The 20,239-nt window shown below is 45.2% G+C and overlaps 1 protein-coding gene across 1 annotated transcript in view; it reads left to right on the forward strand.

Annotated features, from left to right (window-relative positions):
- The first annotated feature begins 438 nt into the window (after window positions 1-438).
- The window catches only part of SUSD3 (sushi domain containing 3), a 55,104-nt gene continuing 35,303 nt past the window's right edge, over window positions 439-20,239 (forward strand). The window contains exon 1 of the mRNA XM_035106317.2: window positions 439-826. Within this exon, the coding sequence (XP_034962208.2) occupies window positions 739-826 (88 nt within the window). The 5' untranslated portion in view covers window positions 439-738. The remainder of the gene's footprint in view (window positions 827-20,239) is intronic.

Raw genomic sequence — 20,239 nt, forward strand, 5'->3', positions numbered from 1 at the left:
TCACCTGATGTCTTCACACATGATATGCTTACACGCGAGTAAGAAACTTCAGCCACGTGTGAAGATCGGGCAGGTCTGCGTTTTGCGCCAGATCAGCCCAGGAACCTTCCCACGGAGCGTTTCCCCAGGGCAGCCTTAGCGGTGGAACCAGACGGGGCAGCGACCCTCCTCCTCCAGCCAGGCCTGTTGGCAGCTCTCTGAGGGAGGCTGGCCAGCCGGGAGAGGCGTCGCCGCTGCCCGCGCAGCCCCTGAGCATGTGGCTGAAGTGGAAGGAGCCCCGCCGATCTTTCCATCTGCAGCTCCGCGCTGCTGATCTCGGCTAAGGAGGTTGGGGGAAGCGGGCCAGAGGCGGGGGGCGGCGGAGGCGGCGGAGGGCGGGGTCTTCAGGTGCTCAGCACCGTCCTTCGATCGCGGCGAGCCAGACGCCGTTGGAGAAGTGCGAGGCGGCAGTTAGGCGGCGAGAAGTCGTGGGGAACGGATCGGCACCCTCGCGGAATCCTCTGCCGGCAAGAGCGGGGCGCAACGCCGCCAGCCCTTCCTCGGAATCCCCTGCATGCCTGGATCCCTCGGCTGCCGGAGGAAGAGGCAGAGGCCGGCGGGCTGGAGGATCTCCGCTTTGAAGCTGCTGCACTCACCGTTGGGCAGTACTACCTCCTCCTCCCTTCCCCCCACCACACGCACGCACACATTCTAGGTTGGGCGCCCCGAGGGTGGGGCGAAGGGTCCAGAGAGGGAGAGATGCAAACGGCGACTGCCTCGATCCTCGACGTTTCAAGGACGGTGGTGATCCGCGAGGACGGCAACCATGCCCAGAATAACTACACGGGTAAGGAAAGAGCCGTCTTGGCAGCTGAGGGTCGCCTGAAAGGGGGGCGGGGAGGGGGTTGTCTGCGCTGCGCTGCCTGGCGCTTGAGATGGGCGCAACGACGCGAAATGGGGAAGAGGTCTTGGATTGTATGGGTGGGAAAGCCCAGCCAGGTGTGGGATCTGGGTTTGGCCAGGTACCTCGAGAGAGACAACCCCCGCCCCCACGCTTTCCCTGTAGTCATGATGAACCCTCTGAAAAGAGAAGCCCCGGTTTTCGTTTGGAAGGGCTGCTCTTCCGAGGATCTGTCGTCCTTATGACTGCACGATGCTGAAGGATAGGCACTCTGCAGATGCCTCGAGGCGCTCTGGTTTGGAGCGTTGCTTGCTAAGCTCCAACCTTGGCGCCGAAACAGGTTCCGGGGCTGAGCCCTGCTTCTTTTCCGTGATGCGGAGGAGCCACCGCTCAGGCGCAAGCCATGAATGGAACAGGCTCCCGCGTTCATCTTCTGCCATCAGCGCCACTTAAAAGTTCAGAGGTGGCTGGTAGGAAAGATCTTGGGGAACTGCTGCCTATCAGAATACACAGTCCTGGGCTGGACTGACCAGCGGGCTGAGTCAATGCAAAGTTGGCATATGGTGCTAACTAGTTAGCTAGTGGTCAGGAAGATCCTTCAGAGGCTCACTCCTGAAGCCCTGCGGGGGTCTTTCATCCTCAAACGGGCCTAACCAAACTCTGTAACATTTCTGAGGAGCAAATTGCTTTGCGTTTTTTCGCAGGAGATCTGCTACTTTTCTCTTGTAGCCAGTACTGAGGTAGATGGATCAAAGGTACGACTCTGTATAAGGCAGCTCCTTTTGTTTCTATCTCATTTACCCCAGCCTCATGAGACAGGCCACCTTCTTATTTTATAGACTTAGGGAGAAGTTTAGAGACAGTGAGTTGTCTGCAATACCACCTCCAGATTCACAGAGAGATTACCGTAGGATGCAGATTTCAAAGGCATTCAAGGTATCCTGTGCTGTATGTATCCTGAACGACTCTTCTCCTGTATTGGAAACATTTCCCTGCAGTGAAATGAATGTTGGATTGAGCTTTGTGGTGGGGGTGTTTGGAACCTATGAAGAGGCCCCCAAATCTGTGATTCACACAGGCTGTATTTTTGGGTAACCCATATCAGATCAGAGGAGTGACTTAGGCGTAGTAAAGCAAGACACAGGATAATATATCTGCCTGTGCTGTAGTTTGCCCAATCCGGCTACCTGGAAGAGGAACTAGCTTCTGAATTTAAATTCAGATTTAATGAAGCTGACTTCAGGGCCAAAAATACACATTATGTGAGAAATCCATAAGAGTCCTGGCTTTAAAGTGGAAGCTTTCTCCTTCCACTATTTTCCTGATCTAACCTTTTCCGTCTCCGGGGGGGGGGGGGGGAAAGATACCCAAGCTGCTTTTAGCCCACTGGAGGAAAGAAATTGCAGATACACCCCCCCTAGAGTTAGAAGCAGGTTGTTGAGTGTGATATAGAAAGAGAAAATGGTGTGTGTGTGTGTGTGTGTGTGTGTGTGTGTGTGTAAAATCATCAACACTGACACTGCTCCAGTCAAATGTGAAGCCCCCACAGCTGCTTTAATGTAAAAAGAAAAACGATGGGCAATCTAATAATAGAGTTTCCATGTGATGTCTATTTTGGTTTTAGTATACCTACAGAGGATTTCTCTCTTCCTCATCTTCAGAGGAAGCAGCTTACTTTTGATTTGGGCGCGCTTCAGGATATTCTAAAAATATATGCTCATCATGATGGCATCCTAAGTGATATTGTCTAAGGTAAAGGGACCCCATGCTAAATGTACCAGGAGAGATTAGAGGGGTGGGGGATTCATTGCTTTTGATAGGGGAGATATAGGCATGTCTAGGGACTCAGACATGTGTATCTTTGGCTGGATGCGACAATTATTCAGAACTAAGAAATCACCAAGGGGCAAACTACCCAGTAAATGCATTACTTCGAAGCACGTCAGGGGTTTGCTTTTAACAATGTAACAGTGAACATGCCTCCTCATTGATTTTCATTGAGGCTATCAGGTGCAGGTAGGTAAGGATTAACTTTTCAATCCCCACCCCAGCCACGGTCCCAATGGAACTAGCTTCCCCTGCCTTGTCACTGTTAGCCTTAGAAAAGCTTCCATTGTGGATGAAAATTCCCTCATCTGTCTACTTTGTTTTTTATAAAGAAAACAAAACTGACATGCTTCCAAGTGACATGTAGTTGGCCCTGATTTAACTTTGCTGCTCAACTTGTTAGCGTCTAGAACAAATGCTGCCCGGTATCTTTTAGTAGAGGAGGCAATAAAGAGAAACCTATTCTGACTTGCTGATTTCAGTTCAGTTTGAGCAGAGCGGAATGCACATCCTCTGAAAAAAGGCTAAAATCGTACCCTTCACTTCCCTCTTGCTGGTGCACCACTCATTTCTGCTTCCTTTACAATTCTTACCGTAAAAGAGGGAAGTGATGTCAGCTGAGGTCATGCAATAAGCTGGCCTCACGCAGAGTGAGGATTTCTCGGCAAGGACACTTTCAGTGGTCATTAGTGGAATGTGCTTGCAGACACGCCGTGATACGGAGAATAGGACAATAGTACGTATTGAAAGTCAATAACGAGTTCCTTTATACTTGGGAGAAAATGAAACTGACGCTGTGGTGCAGCTCTCTTGAGAAGTTATCCATTCGCGGCAGCAGTAAACTTTATTTCCTATCCCCTTGAGCTAAAACGGAGGATTCATTGCGCTTTCCAAAATCTGTAACTGGGAGGAATGGCCTGCTGGGCAGTTCATGATGAGGATGATAAAATAAAGCCGTTTCTCTGCTTTTATTGCTATCTGGAATTTTGAGTGCGAGGCTAAGCATTCACTGAACATCAAAATGAACGGGTACAGGATGTGCCATTTCTTTTCTTTTAGCAGAAGCCATCTCAATATTTTCAGCTAAAACCAAACGAACCTTTTGCAAATGATGCAAATGCAGTTTCAGTTTTGAGGTAAACATTCCATCTTTTTCTGATGTTCTGAAGCTAATACGGCCACACACAAGACGGAGGTGCCAGCAGGGTCAGGGAAGCCCCAAACTTTGCAGAACTATAAAACTATTTTGGGGCGAAACCCCAAAGTGAGGTGGGGAACCCCAAAAGCAGTCCAGTAAAGACTGGGTGCTGCCACTGAATGCTGACTGACAGGAGGAGATGGGAAACCATGTTGGAGAAGCAGTGGAATGGAGTGCTGTGAAGGGGGGCATGGCTGGTTTGACTGGAACAACAGACAGGAGCACTCCACACGGCAATGTTTTGTTGCAGGTTCTACTTGTCATTTCATAATGGCTATTTAGCAGCTGGCGTTTGCACCATATATTTTTGAAAAGGCTCATTTGTGTTGGTAGAATTGTACTGAGAAGCTGTCAAGACTCTACTTAGAGGAAAGGCTATGGAAAAAGAAGGGGAGCATGTCAACATCATTTAGTTCGGAAAATTCCCTCAGCATGCTTAAGACTTATAAATGAGCTTTGCAAGATGTACATCTTGCAAATGCATATTCTCTAACGTTAAGAGTATATATTGCTGGAGAAATCCACGGGTCCCTGATCACGTAAAAATGTGACACCACTGAGTGCACTTGCCTTTCACTGCCTTCTTTTCACTTGTATGTTTTGTTGCAAGGCTATTAGAAATGTAATCTACTTTGCTCACATAAAGCCTGATTCTGTGGGCTTTACTTTACTATTTATGGTACAGTAATGGACCACCAAGGGAGCCGTACACTAAGAAGAACGGCCTGTTCCAGGTTGGCTGCCTCGCTGAAGCCATACAGCTTATCTGTCAAAGGTGCTGGGAGGCTGGCAGTTGAAGTGACAGAGTGATCTGTATGAAAAGTGGCATCTCTCTCTTATGTTGCTGTTCCACCCTCACTTACGAAACTATTCAAACAGAAATGTACAGTGGTGGGCACGCTTCCCTTTCCCAACAAATGTCACGCACCCCTTAAATATGTTGCGGCGTCAAGAGAGTGCAGTCCATAGCTCTTCCTGTCAGCTGCCTCAAAATTCCTCTAAGAAAATGGCTGCCCTTCTGCTTGTCAGCCCTTTGAAACAGCTTACATTGGTGGTCATAGATCATGTGTGTCTGTGTATCAGGGGGTGGTTTGTGCAGTGCATCAGGCTTTTCTAGAAGGAATTGTTGCTGGTTGTAGTTAAGTAGCCTACTGCAGGGCTGTGACGACAGTCCGTAATGTTACGCTCACACAACTACTTCAAGGGATGAGAAGTTCAGGTGTGCTGCTTTTACCAAGCATTGGTGTCCTAGAGAATGGGGTTATGGCATATTGTAGTGTTTGGGTTTATTTACCAGTATACAGGTTGAACTCCAAAAACAGCCAACTTCATTACCTCACATCAGAGCTTTTTTATTATATTCTAAAGGTAAAGGTAAAAGGACCCCTGACCATTAGGTCCAGTCGTGACCGACTATGGGGTTGTGGCGCTCATCTCACGTTATTGGCCGAGGGAGCTGGCATACAGCTTCCAGGTCATGTGGCCAGCATGACTAAGCCGCTTATGGCGAACCAGAGCAGCACACGGAAATGCCATTTACCTTCCCGCTTGGAGCGGTACCTATTTATCTACTTGCACTTTGAGGTGCTTTTGAACTGCTAGGTTGGCAGGAGCTGGGACCAAGCAACGGGAGCTCACCCTGTCGTGGGGATTTGAACTGCCAACCTTCTAATCGACAAGCCCTAGGCTCAGTGGTTTAACCCACAGTGTGGGTGGTAAACATCAGGCCAGGGTGTGTGTGAAATGAGGCCCCCCAGGCTTGACCCTTAGGACTCTACCCAGATCATACACCCTCTCTCTAGGCTTCTGGCATTTCTTCACACACTAGGTGTTTTTGTCTGTGTCTGGCCCTGCTCACCAGTGGTGTGTGGCCCTCAGAAGCTTGCCCAGAAGGGAATGCAGCCCTCGGGCCCTACTGTTTGTAATGTTTATATTTTACTTTCTTGCATTGCTGTAAGTCGTCTTCAGACCTTTGTAATGGAAGGCAATAAATCAAGTAATAAAAATGAAAGGCATTCAGCATTCCAGAATGCTCTTTATAGACAGCCTCTAATAGTGCAGCAGTAAAATTGCTAGCACATTTGCAAAGCTAAGCAGGGTCCAGTATGGTAGCGAATTGGATGGGTGACTGCGTGTAGAATCGCAGGGGTTGGACTAGATGACACCTGGGGTCCCAACTCTACAGTTATATGATTCTATGATTCTTAATCTCTTTGTCTTTCTCTCTGTGTGTCTCCAAAAATCAATTCATAGATATACACACCTATGGGAACCTATATTGCAGGCATCCCCAAACTGCGGCCCTCCAGATGTTTTGGCCTACAACTCCCATGATCCCTAGCTAACAGGACCAGTGGTCAGGGAAGATGGGAATTGTAGTCCAAAACATCTGAAGGGCCGAAGTTTGGGGATGCCTGCTATATTGCATCAAAGTTACCTAGGGAGAAAGCTATGCCCGCCTGCTCCCTCTTCTGATCAGCTTTCCCTATTCAGAACATCCCTAAGTGGTCTTGCATCAAGAAGCAGTCTTCTAACAAGTATCTCCAATGGAGACCCATTGCCAGAATACCCCAGGCTACTAACACCCTTTTGTCAAGTCCAAGACTCTGTCCCCTGCATATTGACATAGGTAGCCAGTGTGGTTGCCTCCAAATTTTGTTGGACTACAACTCCTATCAGTCCCAGCCAGCTTTGCCCAAAAGTCAGAGATGATGAGAGCTGCGGTCCAACAACACTGGGAAAGCACCATGTTCCACAGTGATAACTCAGTCCACGTGAATTGGATTGTAAAACCAATAGCAATGAATTGTCATGAGGAATTTGAAAAAAACTATATGGGGAGCAGGCTGGGCCCTCTGATTTCCCTTGCCAAATACAGTTATGGCACCTAGTCGAGATAGATGCTCAATCTTTTTTGTCATAAAACGATAGAAGAGGTCATGTCAGGATTGAAACGGTGCTCAAGAGCACACTTAGAAATTCAGCCTCTCTTTGCTCAGGGGCTGGGTGAACAGACAGATTATCCTGGAGTGGACTTATTATTTGGAAAGACCTGCAGAGCCATAAAAATGTGTTTGTGTACGAGAGGGTAGACCATGCATATGTATCCCTGAAGTGACTGCATGGGAGCTTCTCTGTGTGAAATGCTTACTGTCGATAAATAACGTCATTTGCCTGAAAACCATTCATAGCAGAATTTTTACACATATAAAACAATTCCTTGTTCATAGACAAAGCAGATTGGACAGGAATTTCGTGAGGGGAAAGTGCGCCCATTTGCACTGTCTTAGGCTGCATTAAATGTCCCCTCCTGGCGCTGAGTTGAGCGAAAGGTCTAGAGTCCCCACTTTACTTATAGGCATAATTGTCATAGTTCTGTCATTTCTCAGCTTACAGAAAAGGCCATTTACCTTAGGGTTGCCATTACTGCCAAGAGACCCAATTTCACTGCAAAAGAATGACTGACCAAAAACTAAAAGCACAAAAAAATTTGCTTCTGTATTTTTGGATTAACGGGGGATTGGATGAGATGGCCTTTGAGGTCATTCCAGCTCCATAGTTTTATGATCACTCCCAGAAATCACCAGTCATTTAACTAGAGAACTCATAGCAGCAGGCAAAGAAGTTCAAATTGCCAGTCTCCAGTGCTTTTTTCTGGAGAACTCAAGGGTACACAGTACCAACACCTTTTTTTTTTCCTAGAAGAAAAGCACTGGTTAAAAGCATGGCAGGTACTGTAACAACTTGTGAGTACCGGCACCTTTTATTCTAGAAGAAAAACACTGAGTAAAACAATCTAATATCCCCTTCTGGGGAGCTGCTTGAGTCCTGACTTTATTCCCCTCAGACTTAGACGCTGGAGTGACCAGAAGAATAAAGAGAATGTAAGTCTCAATCAGTCTTTAATTCAAGGTTCTACAATAGCCATTGATTGCTTTTTTATTAGTTAGGCAGACCAGAGGCCTGAGGTAGAAGCAGGGTAATTAATCGGGCTGGAAAACTATTAATAATTCCCAGGCACTCCCATTTTAGCCAGCATACTAATGGACACTGGAGTTCTGCATTTTGGAATGTAACGAGGCCTTCTGGGGTCAGGCCAAAGGCCTTTCTAGTTCAGCATTCAGTTTCCCAGATGCCTCTTGGGCAGGGCCGTCTTAAGCTCATTGGGCGCCCTGGTGCAGGGATCCCTCGGGCGCTCCCCCCACTCTTAAAAAAAAAACCAGCCCGCCATCGCCTCTACGCTGCGTTTCATTGGTAGAGCTGCTGCCATGTGGCGTCACCTCTACCAATGAAAAGCAGCGCCGGGGTGAGGGATGACCCCAGCACTGCAGAACGGAACAGGGTCCTAGTGCCCCTGCTCCACTCGTTTACCTCTCTCCCCTGAGCGGCGCGGCTGGCGGGCGTCCAGGAGGAGGGAAAGGGAGGCCGCCGCTGCTCTTGGGAAGTCCACAAACCGGGCATGAGAGCAATATCCCTCTCATACTATTGCTCCTCCAATGACTAGCAGCTATATTGATAGTGTTGTTTTCCATAAATTAGTCTAATCCCATTTTAAAGCTGCCTGAGCCATCATTGCATCTAGCGGCAGCGATTTTCGAAGCTCTGCAGCAGTGTTTGCACGAAGACAGGTGAAGGGAACAAAGGGGTTTGTGATATCTTTTGAACACAGCCAAATTGGCTCTCTCTCGGGGCATAGGCTGATGTGGTGGTTTGTTCCAGAGAACTAGCCGTAGCTCAGTGGCAGAGCATCTGTGCTGTCTGCAGAAGTTCCCACGTTCAATCACTGGCATCTCCAGTTAGGGCTGGGAGACACTTCCTCTCTGAAACCTTGGAGAGCTGTTGCTGGTCAGTGTTGACAGTCCTGAGCTGGATAGATCAATAGGCAGACTCATGGTCACAGCCAAGGATGCCTTCCTACCAGTATGGCCCCAAACAATGCCTTCCGCCCCCAAACAAAAAACCAGGCAAGTCCATTCTATGCTCATTGCATCCTTAGAGCATCTTGAGTAAAGTTCAACAGGTGATGGGAATGAGTCTCATTGAAACTGGGCCTCCTCTTCACAGGAAGAGGGCAAAAGGCTTTGTCAGCGACTCAGAATTAATAGGTAAAGGATAAAGGACAGGGTGTCTCTCTGTGTTGCCTGGCTGCTTGTAAATGATTTGTTTCAGTGATGTTACCTTGTGGGAAATGCTTAGAGATGAAGGTGGGCAGGTGGGGGGGTGAGCGAAGACTTCACTTTGCAAGGCGCTTGCCTACCTTTCTGCCTTAGTCAGACCCGAGCAACCTTGTGAATCCCTTTTCGGACGTCAGTGTTTCCAGAAGCAATGGTCTGCAAATCTGCACTTGAAAAAGCTGCTTGCTGCTCAGCCATGAAAAGGTCAAGGGAACTGTGCTTCTAGCAATGTCCGTCCTCCCGGTTCCAAGCGAAGAGATCAAAGCCAGGATATAAGTAATATATTACCTGCAATATAAAATATGAGCACACAAGGCGGGCTGTATATCCTTGTTTCAGCTAGAACCTGCCATAAAGGATAGTTGACTGTGTGGAAATAATTAATATGACATATACTTAACATGACTTGGGTGCTCCAGGTGTGGATCCTTGTGTAATGAAAGTGGCGCTGTGCATGCACAAGAGGGCAGTATCAGCCGGCTTGGATATGGGGAGGGGAAAGACCCTTAAAGCCTTAAAACAGGTACTCTTCCAAGCGTCACATCATACTCGTTCCACATTTGTAAGAAATTGGCCTTTTAATGTGGCAACACACACACTTTGGAACTCCCTGCCTATTGACATAAAGCACGCTCTTTCACTGTACTATTTTCAATGCCGGCTAAAAACATTTTTGTTTAATAATAATAATAATAATAGTAGTAGTAATAATAATATATTATTATTTATATCCCACCCATCTGGCTGGGTTTCCCCAGCCACTCTGGGCGGCTTCCAACAGACATTAAAATACAATACAGTAATCTATTAACCATTAAAAGCTTCCCTAAACAGGGCTGCCTTCAGTTTAGGCAAGCCTATCCAGACATATTTTAATGCATTTTAACCTGGTTTTAGCTTATTGTTGATTTTGATTATTTTTGAATGTTTTAAATAGTTGTTTTTACTGATAATTTTATATTATTAGAATCATTTTATTTTATTATTTTTGAGATGCTGTGAAGTTTTTGGAAAGTTCTAGTTGTGGTGCTTGGTCGATGGCGACCACTTTGCTCACGGAAATCACATCCTGCACTATCACAGGGATAAACACATACACATGTGAACCGCCGTCAGAGTCGGACATATGAGCAAGGCCCAAACAAGAAGTGTGTGGCTGAAATAATAATATATTATAAACCTTGTGATAGTAGTCTGAATTTCGACTGTGAGAAGCACCTAGAGAGCAGTTGTGGATGGGGTGGTGAGGCAGCACTACACACCTGACTTCTGGCTGGTCACTTTGCTGCTGCTTACTAGGGGGTACAGAGGGAGGTGGTGGTGAGTCTGGCGCAGTGTGAATGCGCCTGCAGAGTCAGTCCAAACTCCTGCTGGTGTGTTTGCACCAAATCCACCTCCCTTCTCTCTTTATCTCCTGTTAAGCAGCTGTGATGTGTCCAACCAGAGTCAGCTGAGTGATGGCACTCCAATGCTTGCTAGTGCTCAAAAGTCATATTCTCACCATCTCTTTGTTTGTTTGCTTTCAAGAATTAGATTAGCTATCTTTTAAGTTTAACATGAGGTTTGAATTTGTACTGAGCAAGTAATCAGACGCAATTCGGGTTTGCCTCTCTTGTTTTCTAGGCAGATGTGCTGATATTGATTGAAAAGGTGAGGGACATCTCTGCTTTGCTACATTAACCGAGGAAGTCTGTTAGAACTAATCTGCAACATTTTGCTTTGCCGTTCTTTTCATTACAGTGATAAACAAGCTTAACTTGTGCTTGATCCCTGTCATCTTCCCCTCGCCCCCCAGGGTCAGAGGAGTAAAAGCTTGGGCACGGCAGTTTAATCATTTGTAAAATCTGCAAAGGCTTCCCGGTTATCTTATGCATATTCCTGCCTTGCCAAACAACAGTGTTTGCGCGTTTGCCACAACATTTATCTGCCAAGGTTGGTGTCCGATTTTCAACAGGGTAGGATCACCTGAACGTGCATTGTCCACATTATTTTGGATGATGGTATAATTATGATCCCTTCTTATAGGCATAGGGCAGGGCTGAGATGATATCTGCTTAATTGTACAGTACAAGCTTAAGTGTATATGATTTGCACAATTATTATTGCATGTAGAAGCATTTCATGTAGAGGTGTGGGCGGGAGTCCAGCTGGTTGTCCACCTCTCTGGTCAATACAACTGACTGCCTATATGATTCTTACATGAACAAACTGTAAACACGAAGGCTCTGTATGCATAGTGCAAAAAGCTCACCCCCTACATATTAGTAGTAAGAACAGCCATTGTATGAATAGTGCTAGTGCTGTGGTACTAATGGATCAATCACCACCTCCCAGCCTAACCCACCTCAAAAGGTTGTGAGAATAAATAGAAGGAAATGAACAACTTGAGGAACTGTAGGGTATAAATGGCATAGTAAATAAATATGTACAAATGCTCTTGTTCATATTAAAAGATGGAATGGCTGACTAATTGGTCACGATTCCCAGTGATGGCTACTACAGATCATTCAGAAAAACAGACCATAGGTTTACCAATTCTCTGCGATGAAAAGTACAGCTCTTGCTACCTTTCCTGTTCTGGTGAAGCTTTTTGGTTTCTGTCATAAAATAAAACTGATCCACTCCTGTGCTTCCACTATTTTTATGGTTTTAGTGCAGGAATTCATGTGCCCACCTCCTCTGGGTTCAGTAAAGTACCTTTCTGTTCTAGCAGTTCTGTAATGGAGGTCAAAATGGTGCGGAAAGAATGAGCCTCGCTTAGCCTTGAGCTGAGTCAGCTTGAAAATTCAGAAACGAAAAACTGGCTTACATCTTCACCTTCCTCCCGCAGAGAACATTTCCCTTGCCTGGCACGATCCAGTCTGACGGATGTCATGTCACTCTTGCATCAGCATGGTCATGTTGCCATTGTGAGATTCTGTAGAAGCACCATGGGCGTTATTTGGGGTGCTGAAGAGCATTCGAATCTAACAGCTTCCATGTTGTAAAAAGTTGAAATAAAAAGAAGCCCTGTGGAACTCTTTTCTTAGAAAGTGGGCTTGTAACATTTACTATTTCTCTTGCAGAAAGAAAGAAAGCTTCACATTGTGTGTGTTCAGATAATATTTTCTGTTCTTCCTCTTGTCACCCGCCCCAGTAGTGCATATGTTAGATCAGGTGTGGGTAACCTGTGACCCTCCAAATATTAAATCATGGGGGTGGTGAACCTTTGACCTTCCAGCTCATATCAGCCCCAGCCAGCATGACCAATGGTTAGGGGTGATGGAAGCTGTAGTGCAGCAAGTATTTGGAGGGGCACAGGGACCTCATCCCTGCTGTAAGTCTCTAGACTCTGATTAACAGCTGGCTCTAACTGGCATGGAGGGTGGAATACATGCATCTGTTGATATTTGTGTTTCATAGAGACAGAACATCCACTTGGTATCAATAGTCTGTTGCTTGTCTTTATATTTTCTTTTTCTCCCCAGCACACCCTTTTTTGTGGCTGAGATTTAGTTTAAGAACAGCACCGTGACAACAAAATATGCCTCTTGCAGGACAGCACAAACTGATGACTATGACAGCTGTTTTTGATAACATGCCAAGCAGCTAGTAAATGTAATGTTTAAAAATATATAATCTCCTCTGGACCAAACTGGCTGAGCATGTTCAGTGAGCTACCTGAACATAAACCATGCTCTGGTTTGAAATGCTGGATAATTTATGACGGTAATGTCTGCTCAAAGAAGGACCAGGAAATGGGCAGCCTTTTCCATACAAATGTCCACACCTCCCTACTTTGACAGTTCTGAGGGGAGGTGAAGGATTGTTTTGTCTGCTAATGCTGGTAATACAAAGTGTGTGTGTGCTGCAAAAAAGGCAGGAAATTCCCTAAAGCTACTGCTATGGTCCATGGGGTCACGAAGAGTCGGACACGACTAAACAACTAAACAAACACTGCTGAGCCCTTGGGCCCTTGGGGTCTGCTGGCCTTCCTCAGACCTTCAGCGATCCTGAGCTGCCTGCCTCTGTCCTCTAAACCAACCTTGGACAATGGGGCAGATCTAGACTTGGTCATGCTAAGAGGACACCCAATGAAACCATGACTAGTTGAAGGCATACTGATGCCACCATGCCTCCTTTAAGCATGAACAAGTCTGGATCCAAATCCCCATGGTTGTGGCTTCCTTTACTATTGGGAAGGTCCTTCTTTTTCATGGTGAAAATCTGCTATGGTTTCCCTTTGTTCTGAATACTGGAAATGTGACCTAGGTGAGTATCAGATATCCTCATGCCTGGTCTGAGAGGTGGCATACTAGCTGCCCTGCCATTTTTTAAATGCAGCTCAGCGGTAGAGCATGTGCTTTGCCTAGAAAAGGTTCTGGCTTCAGTCCTTGGCACTGCCAGGTAGTTTTGAAAAAGATTCCTGTTCTGGAATCAGGTGCACTGCTGCTAGTCAGGATTCCCTGAGCTCAATAGACCAATAGTGCTACTCAGTATAAGGCAGTTTCTTTGGCTCCTACGATATGCAGTTTTCCCTTTAGGTAGCTTATAGCATCCCTGGGGCTGTGTACGCTGTGCATTTATTTAAAGCACACACCCTCCCCTTTGAATCCTGGGAACTGTAGTTTCCCCAGCACAGAGCCACAATTCCCAGCACCCTTAATGAACTGCAGTTCCCAGAATTTTTTGTGCGTGTGTGATGGAATGATGTGCCTTAAAAAAGAATGGTATGCATGCAGTGCAATAGGAGTATAGCATCTAGATCTAGGGAAGTAATAGTACCACTGTATTCTGCTCTGGTCAGACCTCACCTGGAGTACTGTGTCCAGTTCTGGGAACCACAGTTCAAGAAGGATACTGACAAGCTGGAACGTGTCCAGAAGAGGGCAACCAAAATGGTCAAAGGTCTGGAAACAATGCCTTATGAGGAATGGCTTAGGGAGCTAGGTATGTTTAGCCTGGAGAAGAGAAGGTTAAGGGGTGGTATGATAGCCATGTTCAAATATATGAAAGGATGTCATATGGAGGAGGGAGAAAGATTGTTTTCTGCTGCTCCAGAGAAGCGGACATGGAGCAATGGATTCAAACTTCAAGAAAGAAGATTCCACCTAAACATTAGGAAGAACTTCCTGACAGTAAGAACTGTTCGGCAGTGGAATTTGCTACCAAGGAGTGTGGTGGAATCTCCTCCTTTGGAGGTCTTTAAGCAGAGGCTTGACAGGCATATGTCAAGAATGCTTTGATGGTGTTTCCTGCTTGGCAGGGGGTTGGACTGGATGGCCCTTGTGGTCTCTTCCAACTCTATGATTCTGTGATTCTATGATTCAGTGTTTTTGTGTGTGTGTGTGTGAACTCCGGGAGGCCCTGGATGCCCAGGCACCCACAAAATTTTCACTGTGGGTGCCTGGCCTCCACTCGTCACTGCTACCTGCTGCTTTACCTCTGGCTCCACAGTGGCGACTGGGATGGAGCCTTCGCCTCGGGGCCTCTGTTGGGGCCCACTATGGCCACGGACGTGTGCCCAGGGTGTGTGTGTGGCTTAGCCTGGTCCCTGCACATCCGCGGCCACAGTGGGCCCCAACAGAAGCCCCACGGCGGAGGCGGATGTGATGTGATGTCATCATGATGTCATGTTGTGCACGTGTGCTGCTGGGCACCCACAGTCTGGGGCCCAAGTGAGTGCCTCTGGGGTGTGGGTGGGTTGTACACACCCACACCCAAACCAAATATGTTTTCCTGTGAAATGAGTGAAAGACGCTCGACATTCTTGTTCAGTTTCTTGACATCTTTCTTCCCAATACTGTGGTTTTTGTGAGCTGGCAAGTTGGAGATTGATCTGTTTGCCTTTGTAATGTTTGTTGTACATGGAATATTGTACAGGTTGGAAAGAGGATCTAACATGAAATATCTTTCAATGGGAGATATTCAAGTGTGTGTTCTTAATTTTTTCATTTGTAGGTGCGCTTTGTTTTTGGTGAGCTGGCAAGATGTGGGTCTGTGTAATATTTATTTATTGCATGTTCAATATGATACAGTTTGAAAATTGAAGTCAAACACTCAAGTTTTCAATTTACCATATTTCAATGAGAGAGATTTAAGTGTGCACTTAACCCTTTCATTGAAATCAACGGGAATTCAAAGCGTTTAATTGTAGCTGGATGTTGCCGAGGTTTGTTGTTTGCTAATGTCTTCCTGTGGAATTAAGTAACAAACTTATTAATTAATAACGAATTAATTACACATACACGAGTTACACATGCATGCAAACATATTTAGTCATGTGAAGGATTTCTGCAATTGTTGCATTCTGCACACATAGAACCAAAACTAATGATAGATTCGCTGTGAAAAGCCTTGTTTCTCTGTTGAGGCTTGATTCATACATCAGCAAGTTATTTAGATGGAGGTTAAGATTAGAATTTTTATGAGAAAGTTATACATGCCTCACAAATGCATAGACTGGATTTTTTATTTTATTTTTTGTATTGAGTGCTGTGACACTTTTAATGGAACTCTTTTATGGTTATTGGAAATGTTGAACATTATTTAAACATTATCCCCAGATAACACGTCGGCTTCACTAAGGGCATGGGAAAGTTAACTTTTCTCTTCATTGCTGCTTCCATTCGAAAATATGGGTTGTAGTTAATAGGTACCATTTGGCACTGTCTCCAGAAGTAGCATGGTTGGCTGCACACATTTAACAAATGAGAGGCTATTCATGAGTACAGGTAGAGAATACTGATTAGGGCTGAGCCAAATGTTCTCCTGGTTTGCTTTTTGCCTCAGGAGCAGAAATTGGGGTGTCTGGCCCTCTCCCCGTGTTTAATCTGTAATCCTGCATTTCTTCATGGCTGCTAGTAGCAACTTATAGTAGCGTGGTGTAGTGGTTAAGAGCAGTGGACTCGTAATCTGGTGAACTGGGTTCGCTTCCCCGCTCTTCCACATGCAGCTGCTGGGTAACCTTGGGCTGCTATAATAATAATAATAATAATAATAATAATAATAATAATAATAATAATAATAATATATTTATACCCCACCCATCTGGCTGGGTTTCCCCAGCCACTCTGGGCGGCTTCCAACAGAAAAATAAAATACAGTAATCTATTAAACATTAAAAGCCTCCCTGAATAGGGCTGCCTTCAGATGTCACACCTCTCTGAAGTCTCTCAGCCTCACTCACCTCACAGAGTGTTTGTTGTGGGAGAGGAAGGGAAAGGAGAATGTTAGCCGATTTGAGACTCCTTAGAGTAGTGATAAAGCGGGATATCAAATCCAAACTCTTCTATTTTGGGGGGGGGGTTGCGAAAAATACCAACACTTCCGATATGGACATTTTTGCCGCTTTAAGATAATTCTGCCCAGATTCCATTTTTGACGGGTGGATACCAGCTATGTCTGGAAAATTATTGGATGCAGCTCTAAATAAACTGGACACTGGATGGTGATGTCTTCGTGCTAGTAATCCAATCAGATTTGGCTATATCCTGAAGTCTTTGAGGGCAAATGAAGTAGGGGAAGCACTTCTAATATAGATTATAGGCAATATAGACAATACTAACCAATCAAGGACCACACTGGCCCATTAACACTTTAATTGCCTTTTGCAGGAAAAAAAACAATCCCAAGAGGTGGGGCTCCTGTTTGACACTTGACCATAGGAAACTGCTTTATATGAAGTCAGATTATTTTCTTTGTCCACCCAACCCACTATTGTCTACTCTGACTGGTGCCTTATTCTGCAGGAGCTTAAGGCTCACAATTGTAACCTTCCATCCTAGGTTAGTTGCTACAGCCCCTTGATCTACTGCCCATTGAATGCAACGTCTGCTTCTTTCCCTCCCCTTTGAAACCACACACACACAACTCCTAATCTGCTCTGGAGGCTTGGGGAACCCAAGAGGAGGAAGAGGAAGGTCCACTCTTGTGACATTCAGCACAACCCATGGATGCTCTCTGCACAATCAATGGGTTGCGGTTGGGTTGGGGTCTTCCACCATCATCTCAATGCCCCTGTACATGATACTATATACACAGTATATAGTCAACCTCATTGGGCCATTAGACTGTGCTGATATTTGGGGTGGGAAAAATACGTCTGCTTCAAGTCCACGGACTTGTTCTTAGGATGATGAACAGGCAGTCGTGTTCTTCTGTCTCAGAGCTTGTTTTCAGTTCAATCCTCTTTAGACTCTCTGTTTAAAAGGACAGAAATTAAGTGATTTGGTAAATACTTCATCTTTCTACTCTCTATTTACTTTACAGTGGAATGATTGAAAGTATATAACGTGATTAAATTGTCCCCAGTGGCAAAGGAAGAAAACTCAAGAGTTAGCAACTAGTGATATATGTTAATTGCCAAAGAAATGAATGAAAGAATGGGCACTTTACATCACTTCTGTGAGTAATTCAGATTTGCAGATGGCATTGCACAGAAGCATAATTGTTCCGACAATACCCGTTGCAGCCTATTTTTAACTAGAAAATAACAGCCAAGATGTAACTCTATAACACCTTTTGGATTTCCTTTAATTAGACCATCTCTATAATTATCTGAGGTGTTTTATTATAAGTCAGTTTTTCTATGCTGCTAATGGATGTTTTGATGCATCCGGAGGTTTTCATCTTTAAATAGACTATTTTGGCTTTCTTCTTTTTCTTCTTCTTCAAATGGTTCAATTCAGCAAAGGAAGGACAGGAAGATTGAGTTTCCATGCTGCTCTATGACAGAGAACAACATCTTACTGAACACCTGTCTTCGATATACATAAGAAAACTTAGCAACTGGAAGGAACAAACCCACTCCTTAGAAAGTAACATAAAAGATGCAGGAAAGAATCTCCCTGTGAAGATTCCACATACTCTGACCAGGGAAGATGCACTAGTTTCTCTTTCAGTTGAAATAGTGAAAATTTCTTTTGGAGATTCTTAGCTCAAATGGGCTTACAATACAGAAGCACATATTTCACCTGAACATTGGGAGAAATTTCTATAGCAGGGAGAGTAGGACTTTCCTTTCAGCCTGAAGGCCACAGGACCTTCTAGGCAATCTTCTGGGGGCCACATGGGCAGGGCCAGAAGCCAAATACTAATTTACTCACCCAGCCCTCTCTACCCTTCCTTCCAGTCAAGCAAGACGTGTTAACGGAGTTCAAGGACACATTCTAGACAGTCAGAAGCACTCTAGGAGGGTGCAAAGCAGGAATGGTGAGAGGTGTAGCCTGAGGGTAGTTCAGAGGGCCACACAGAGAGGCCTGGAGGGCCACATGCAGCCCCTGGGCTTGAGGTTTTCCAGACCCATTTTTGTTTTTGAAGGGGCAAGGTTTTCCAAAATGACACCAATTACCTCCTAGAGTGGTAGTGGGTTTAGCCTTGCTGGAAGACTTCAAGCAAAAGTTGGGCCAGCCATCTGATGGGATTCCTCTAACTGTGGATTTTCTGCATCAGTTGTAGACTTAGACCAGGCATAGGCAAACTCAGCCCTCCAGATGTTTTGAGACTACAATTCCCATCATCCCTGACCACTGGTCCTGTTAGCTAGGGATGATGGGAGTTGTAGTCCCAAAACATCTGGAGGGCCGAGTTTACCTATGCCTAACTTAGACTAAGTAACCTACAGGCCCCAAAGATTTTGGCTGTGTACACCTATTACATTTTATTCTAGAGTCAATGGAAACTGGGCACTCCTTTGTTCTACCTAGTCCACTCATGTAATCTAGAGACCTAGTGCATTTTTTTTTGGCCCCCAAAAGCACTTCTTGAGAAACTGTTTTCATTCTGATTGACTCTGCATTACCCCACAATGCGTCCATTGCATTGAAAACAGATGTAGGCAGTACATACTGGCAATAGGTGTGTGTGTGAGTGTCCACTCCTACCCAATGATGTTGTGAATGGGCATAAACCAAGTCTGCAGTGGCCACTCTCTTTCTTCATTCCCCTGGGGCATGCGCAGGGTAGGAAAGGCATGAATAACCCAATCAGTCTCTAGAATCCATCTACATTGAAAACAGCATGTTGAGGACAATTGTGAATGTGTCGGGATTGAGAATAAATAAATAAATACATTTTTGTGCTACAAAATGGTTATTGTGTACACAGCCTCGGTGTTGTGGATGTGAAATTCAGATTTCCCTGTTGTAGTAAATTGCCTTGAGAGGATAACTTTTTAATTATTTGCTCAGATGTATAGCCTACCTAACACCTGCTGGTTCAGCTGGATAACATTTCCTCATAATGCTCGATGTGATTTGAGGATTATCCGCATAGATACAATGTATTTGCTATGGTTGAAGAACAATATGAAACTGTGCTATTGCGTGAAATTGTGTTTATGCCAACAGCAGTAGAACCCAGTGAAATTAGGAGTGCCTGGTGAATAACATCTCCCGTAAGGGGCTATGCTAGCTGGGCATGTACCCTTCTGTGGCGAATCCTAGGAGTCAGCTAATTATTTGAGGTTGCACAAGCAAATAAGTTAGCCCCTATCCCCTTTATCAATGAAGACCGTGCAATTTGTGTGGCTCAAAGGTGACATAATATATTGTCTGTTTATTTCAGCTGTTTTTATGCTACAGGGGCACCAGGGTTTCTAAGTGGTGGTCAGAAGGGCTACATAAAGCATACGGTGGATAAAACCAATTTAAAAGTAATAATAAAATTAAAAAAGCTTCCTTAAAATGCCTGCTGAAATGGAATGGGCTTGATGAAGCCCCTGAAGTTTGACAGGGAGCGGGCCTGTCTGATCTCAGCCGGGAGGTCATTCCACAGAACTGGGCCCGCAACACTGAGTAGGATAGCATTATCATCAATGGGTTGTTCTCGTCTTTTCTATGTTTGGCCTCTGCATGCTGAATATACTCTCACCTTTTGCCTTACCTTTTGGATTTACTTTTTTACTAAGAGTCTCTGCTCCCCACCACCTAGTGGTTACTTTTCTTTTACCCTGAATCCGTGTGTGCACATGCCCTCAAGGATAACACTTCGCACTGCTTGGGCTCTGATCCACAAAAGCGTGCCATAGATATAATATTTTAAGTGCCTGGAATTTAGTAATTGAGTGATGGTGGCTAAAGTCAGGTTGGAACACACAATTAAATTAAAACAACACAGATATTTGCTTACTGAGAAGCTTGTTGTTGTTGTTTAGTCGTTTAGTCATGTCCAACTCTACGT

This window comes from Zootoca vivipara, chromosome 2, assembly GCF_963506605.1.
Source record: "Zootoca vivipara chromosome 2, rZooViv1.1, whole genome shotgun sequence".
NCBI classification, from domain to species: Eukaryota; Metazoa; Chordata; class Lepidosauria; order Squamata; family Lacertidae; genus Zootoca; species Zootoca vivipara.